At 48.1% G+C, this 7,142-nt stretch overlaps 1 protein-coding gene across 1 annotated transcript; it reads right to left on the bottom strand.

Moving 5' to 3' along the window:
• Positions 1-2,297: 2,297 nt before the first annotated feature.
• On the bottom strand, positions 2,298-6,680 carry LOC123002075 (interleukin-9 receptor-like). Its single transcript, XM_044391008.2, is given in 5 exon segments — positions 2,298-2,627; positions 3,073-3,187; positions 3,762-3,890; positions 4,016-4,200; positions 6,530-6,680. Coding segments are annotated over 5 exon segments (846 nt in total). The 3' UTR covers positions 2,298-2,361.
• Positions 6,681-7,142: the final 462 nt, after the last annotated feature.

The raw sequence follows: 7,142 nt of genomic DNA, 5'->3' as shown, positions 1-7,142 counted from the left end.
AAGCTGTGATCACAAAGACAGCATGGTACTGGCACAAAAACAGACACATAGACCAATGAAACAGAATAGAGAACCCAGAAATGGACCCTCTGCTCTTTGGGCCACTAATCTTTGATAAAGCAGGAAAAAACATCCTGCGGAAAAAAGACAGTCTCTTCAATAAATGGTGCTGGGAAAATTGGACAGCTACATGCAAAAGAATGAAACTTGACCACTCTCTCACACCATACACAAAGATAAACTCCAAATGGATGAAAGACCTCGATGTGAGACAGGAATCCATCAGAATCCTAGAGGAGAACATAGGCAGCAACCTCTACGACATTGGCCAAAGCAACCTTTTTCATGACACATCTCCAAAGGCAAGAGAAACAAAAGATAAAATGAACTTGTGGGACTTCATCAAGATAAAAAGCTTCTGCACAGCCAAGGAAACAGTCAAAAAAACTAAGAGGCAGCCCACGGAATGGGAGAATATGTTTGCAAATGACACTACAGATAAAGGACTGGTATCCAAGATCTACAAAGAACTTCTCAAACTCAATACGCGAGAAACAAATAAACAAATCATAAAATGGGCAGAAGATATGAACAGACACTTTTCCAATGAAGACATACAAATGGCTAACAGACATGAAAAACATGTTGAAAATCATTAGCCATCAGGGAAATTCAAATCAAAACCACACTGAGATAACACCTTACGCCAGTTAGAATGGCAAAAATAGACAAGGCAAGAAACAACAAATGTTGGGGAGGATGTGGAGAAAGGGGATCCCTCCTACATTGTTGGTGGGAATGCAAGTTGGTACAGCCACTCTGGAAAACAGTGTGGAGGTCCCTTAAAAAGTTAAAAATTGAGCTACCCTATGATCCAGCCATTGCAATACTGGGTATTTACCCCAAAGATACAGACGTAGTGAAGAGAAGGGCCATATGCACCCCAATGTTCATAGCAGCTTTGTCCACAATAGCTAAATCATGGAAGGAACCAAGATGCCCTTCAACAGATGACTTAATTAAGAAGTTGTGGTCCATATATACGGTGGAATATTACTCAGCTATCAGAAAGAACGAGTTCTCAACATTTGCTGCAACATGGACGGCACTGGAGGAGATAATGCTAAGTGAAATAAGTCAGGCAGAGAAAGACAATTATATGATTTCTCTCATCTATGGAACATAAGAACTAGGAAGATCAGTAGGGGAAGAAAGGTATAAAGAAAGGGGTGTAATCAGAACAGGGAATGAAGCATGAGAGACTATGGACGCTGAGAAACAATCGGAGGGCTTCAGAGGGGAGGAGTTGGGGGAATGGGATCGGCTGGTGATGGGTATTGGGGGGGGCACATATTGCATGGTCCACTGGGTGTTATGCTCAAGTAATGAATCGTGGAACTTTACATCAAAAAATAGGGATGTAGTGTATGGAGACTAACATAATAAAAAATATTATTATAAAAAATATAAAGGAAAAAAATAAAAGAGGAAATTGACAGGCAAATAAATAAATAAATAAACAAACAAACCACAGAGCACCTCCAGAGGCAGGAGATGAGGATCTTGGGTGGCTCGGTCCCAGAGAAATTGGATCCCTCTGAGCCTCTTTGGGGCCCTACTGCCCCCAACACACCTGACAACTGGGGAACTCTCCACAGGTCCAGGGCAGAGGTTTCAAACCCCCCACCCATCCAGGACTAGATGCTAGGGAGGGACGGCGGGTTTGGCCCAGGATACCCCACCTACCACACACCCCCACACGCACACACGAACACATTCACACACAGGCACACGCACCCCTTGGCTACAGACCAGGTAGAAAACTTGAACACGAGGTAGGTAGGTAGGTCAGGCTGGTCAGCAGCAGAAAGACGGGCACAGCCACAAGGGTGCTGCTGTCGGGCCACCCCTGAGGTGAGATCAGGGAGCCTGTGGGCAGGAAGGGCCCAGGGTTGTGAGCCTCCCTGGCACCAGGAAGTTCTTCCAAATCCACATGGCAAAGCCCCACAGGAGTGCCCCGGGCCACAGTGGAAATTTTCTCATAGGTCACAGGGTTGTGTCACACCTGCTAAATGAGTCACCCACCCCTGGGCCTCACCTCCTCCATCCGCAAGGTCTTAGGGGTCAGTCACCCTTCCTAGCAGGTCACAAGGGTCAGCCCAGACCTCCCCAGAGAGGTGAGACCGTGTCCGGGCTCCAGAGATGGAAGAAGAGGCCCAGCATGCCGCCTTCGGCCACACTCACTCCTAATGACAGACAATTACTACAGGTTCCAAGAAGCCCAACGCTTGGCAGGTGTTTGTTTCCTCCTCAAAAATCTCAGATCTCCAGGGGAGGGTGGTCAACTGGGGCACGACCGCCTCAGGGAGGGGGTTCCAGGAGGGTGAGGGGAGGGACGGTGTGACGCAGAGGGCTTCTCCTCGGGAGGGCTCTGGGGAGAGGGAAGCACGCAGACTGGCTCCATTCACTCCACTGGCCCTCACCACGCAGCTCCTCCATCATGTCATCCTCCAGGGTGGCCTTCTGGACCCATAGTTGGGCCTCATAGCAGGAACAGGGGTCCAGTTTGACAGCTTTGAGGGTGAGCCAGGTACCCCCGACAATGTGATCCCCATGCCAGGCCTGCTATGGGGTCCCGCGGGTGAGACAGGGTCTGTTGGCCCTCCAGATCTCTCTCTCTCTCACACACACACACACACACACACACACACACAACCATACCCACGCACGTGGGCACAGGTATCCATGCACGCCACAGGCCCATGAGCACACACTTACACTCCTCTGCCCCCCTGCACACTGATGCAGGTGCACACACAAACATGCTCGCTACAGTCACACACTCCTCTACGTGGGCATACCCTGTGCACACGCACATATACAAGCATACGTACTCATGCACCACCGGCACACTCGCATACAAACACATGTGGGCACAGTCACGCCCCTGGCTCTGAGCACGCCCCTCCTCGTTAGTCCAAGCTGACATCTTCCCCTGTGGGAGGACGGGTGGCCCTGAGCCACTGCTCCCAGGAGAGAGAGGCCCCTGGAGGAGTCAGCGCAGCATTCCCTCCCAGGCCTCTTCCTGCTTCTTGAAGGCCAGCTCATAGCTGAGGACGGAGGTCAGGGGCTCCAGGACAGGACTGACGCTCCAGGTCACGACACGACAGTCAGAGCTGACATTGCTCTGTAAGCCAGAGGGAGGGTCCAACATCAGGGAAACAGAGTGAGGCTACGTATGGTGTGTAGTCAGCATGCCCAGGACTGGGGGTCCAAAAGATGCTGGGGGGCAGGAGGGCATGGTCAAGGCACTCCCAGGAGGTCTCTGTCTCCTCCCTGGTGCCGTCTCCCAGGGAGGCCCCAGGTGGGACAAAATGACAATGAGTTCCTCCAGCCCCTGCAGCTAGACAGAGTGTTTCAAATGTCCCCTGCCTCTTCCTTCACAAGCTGCTGCTGGTAGCGCTTCCCAGTGTCTTACCAGAGTCCTTCGTGCGATGACTAACATGCATTTCAAGTGACTCAAGTTGTACCCTCGCCCCAACTTGAAGCCCTGAATCTTCACCTTCCTCCAAAACCGTACCTCTCCGGTAAGCAGTGGGCCCTCCCCTCCCAGGGGCCCAGCCTGCTTCTAGCCCCAGGTCTCTCTGAATCGGGACAGAGATCTTTCACGGGGCCATGGAGGTTAAGGGCAATGGGACCTTGCCCCCCAATCCCCATGAAGCCAGGATGTTCCCTGTCAAGGCACCCAGATCAGGCCTCACCATGTCTCCAGGGCAGGTAGTATAGGTCCCCCAGGCTGACCTGCTCCTTCCCACAGACGGACCGGTGGAAAGTGACGGTGAAGGTATCGGAAGGCACGAGCACCTCCTCGGGGGCAGAACGGCAGTGTGCTCACTGGTCCAGAAGACACGTCTGTGCTTGCTGCCCAGTGCGAGGTTGCTGGAAAGGGTGTGTGTCAGCACCAAGCGGCCACTGCGCCCGCTCAGCCATTGCTGCTGTCTCATGGGGACCCCACCCTCATGGCCTCGTGCAGCCTGGCCCTCCAGCTTCACCTGTTAAAGAGGAGCCAAGGACTGGGACCATGGCTCAGCTCTGGGGCAGGCCAGGGGCAGCCGAGCCTTAAGATGTTGTTACTGAGGCAGGTGAAAGATCCAGCCCCGGGCCGTGGGAACAGTGACGGTTTAGAGCCCACCGGGGCTGCTTCAGGGCAGGATTAGTGCACGTGACTCAATCGTGATGCCCACGTGGTGCTAATTAGGCTCATTACCTCTCCCGGCATTAGAGGAAAACAAAGAACAGGACAACAGAGTTTGCACCTGAGACTCTTACTCCTTATAGACGGGAGCTTACCTGAGAGCGTCAAACATCCTCATGAATGACAGATGTATTTCAACGCCCCACAGTGGAGCTTTTGGGGCAATGGTTGTGACCCTGTGGAGACCTGGTGAGCAGAGAAGAGGCAGGCTTTCAGCAGTTGCTGTGGATTTCAGGAATGTGTTGAGAATAAGCCACACATGCTTTGATTCCTACAACAGGTGGACCACAGAGGAAGAGAAAAAGAATGCAACCTTGTTATACAGTTTGCTGATGACACAGATTTCTCTGAGGTTCTCAGAAAAATACTTAAAAAGGCAGGACTGTGAAAAGTTATCTTTAGGGCCCCACCTCACACCCTGAATTTCTTAAAACAAAACTAAATTTCCGACCACCTTTCTGGAAAAGATGGGCACAAGCCAGAGGCACACCAATCCAGGGTTAAATAGGGATCTGACCTATTTAGAACTAGTCTTGGCTAGCCTGCAGTTTAGCACCAGTTGAGTTCCTGGCTTAGCTGAACACCTGTGAGCTTTCCCAGTGTCTGACAGTGAAAAGGGAGGAAGGGAGAGGAGATGGCTGCACACGTCTCAGGTGAAGGAGGCTGGTGCTGAACTGGAGATAACAAAGTACTTTCTCAGACCAGATAGAACAGCTGGGGAGTTAGCCGCATACAGAACTCCAACTGGCACTTCGTGGGTCTGTGGGAAGCCAGGTGGGAGATCTTTCCTCAAGATCCCTGAGAGCAGGCTGCCAAGAAAAAGTGGCTCTGGATCCCTTTGTCTGCCGGCAGTGCAGGGACCCAGGGACATTTTAGGAGACACTGAGCTTCGCCTCCGAAGGAGGCAGAGTTATAGAGTCCAGGTCTTCTTGGCCGTGACTTTTAGTCCTCCTGCCGTTACAGTGTCTCAGAAGGTGAGGGTTTTGACACCGTCCTGGGCAATAGTAAGGAACTGAAGCAATAACTAGGAGTGATTAGAAAGTGTTCTGAGACTTACTATGCATCAAGTGCCAAAATAAATTCCAGGTAAATTAAAAAGTTAAAGGATAAATATCATAACAAAAGAATGAGAAGAAAGTTTAGCTGATCCTAAGGTGGTAAAGGCCTGTCAAAACACAGAAGCAAAAAAGGAAACAGCAAAAGGTTTGAAATATATGTATACAAAATTTAAAAATTCTCTATAGCTTTGAAATCACCAAAAATATTAATAGGATACAGTTAATAGGAAATAACAAGTTGGGAAAAATATTTACAGCATATGTGATTACCAGTTAATCGCCTTAATGTGAAAGAATACATGGGGGGGGGCGACTGGCTGGCTCATTCAGTAGAGCCTGTGACTCTTGATCTCAGGGTTGTGAATTCAAGCCCCACACTGGGTATGGAGCCAACTTAATTTAAAAAAAAGGATACATAATGAAGAAATGGATGATCATATCAATAGAAATATGCTAGATGCCAATAAGCACAGGAAAAATATTAATTAAAATAAAAAATAACAGTGAAATATAATAAAATACTATATAGTTCTTCAGGATTGACAGACATAGGGAATGACACAATACCCACTATTGTCAAGGGTACAAAGAAAGGGGTATTCTCAAACATTTACGATTGGAATATAAATTGGTTTGAGTTTTCTGGAGGGTAATTTGGCAGTTTATATTATAAACCCTAAAATACGCATAACTTTTGACTCAGGAATTTCTCCTTTAAGAATTTGTCTTTTTTAAAAAGATTATTTATTTATTTGAGAGAGTGAGAGAGAGAGCATGCATGTGCTAGCACAAGCAGGGGAGAGGGGCAGAGGAAGAGGGAGAAGCAGAAGCAAGCTCCCCGCTGAGCAAGGAGCCTGATGCGGGGCTCAATCCCAGGATTCTGGGATCATGACCTGAGCCAAAGGCAGACATTTAACCGACTGAACCGTCCAGGCGCCCCTTCTAGGAATTTATCTTAAGGAAACAACCAAGCATGTGCTCAGAGACTTATCAACAAGAATATTTACTACAGCATTATTTTAAAAATGACAAATCCTGGAGAGGGGGTATTGAATGGTCAGACTAGACAGAGTTGGGGAGTGGCTACATGGGTTTTCATTATTGTATTTATTTCCTACTGTAACAAATTACCATAAAGTTAGCAGCTTAAAACAACATACACTTCTTATCTCACAGTTCTATAGGTCAAAGTCTGACCGGGGTCTCACTGGGTTACCGTTGAGGGGCTGACAGAACAGTGTTCCTTCAGGAGACTCCAGGTCAGAGCATTTTCTAGCTTCCAGAGGCTGCCCACACTGCTTGGCTCTGGCCCCCCTTCGTCCATCTTCATATCCAGCATCATAGCATCTCTCAGACCTTCCTTTCATCACTTCATCTCTTTCTCTGACTCTTCTTTTTCTGTCTTCCTCTTCCACTTTTAAGGACCCTTGTGATCACTTTGGGCTACCCCGATAATACTCCTAGTTAGCTAATTAGTTGCCATGTAACTAGGTCCTGGGGATTAGGGCATTGAAGTCTTTGGGGCTCATTATTCTGCTACACTATTGTATTATTCCATATACTTATCTTTATGAAATATTTAATATTTTGTCATATTTAAAGTACTAAATATTAAAAAACTCAAACCCAATGACCACTTTGAAAGGACGATATATGGTCATAGGATGACTGCTATGTGCACATTAAAAGTCATAATGTAGGAAAACATGTAGTAACATGGAACAATGTTCATTACAGGTAGTGGGGGGGAATCAAGTCTACAAAAGAATACGCACAAGATGATACCAATTACATAAAACCCATACCCCCAACAAACCTAAATGCAAGTA

The sequence above is a fragment of the Ursus arctos genome, unplaced genomic scaffold (genome assembly GCF_023065955.2).
Source record: "Ursus arctos isolate Adak ecotype North America unplaced genomic scaffold, UrsArc2.0 scaffold_36, whole genome shotgun sequence".
Classification (NCBI taxonomy): domain Eukaryota; kingdom Metazoa; phylum Chordata; class Mammalia; order Carnivora; family Ursidae; genus Ursus; species Ursus arctos.
The sequence above is the reverse complement of the archived record's forward strand: the minus strand, read 5'-3'. Positions and strand labels throughout refer to the sequence as shown.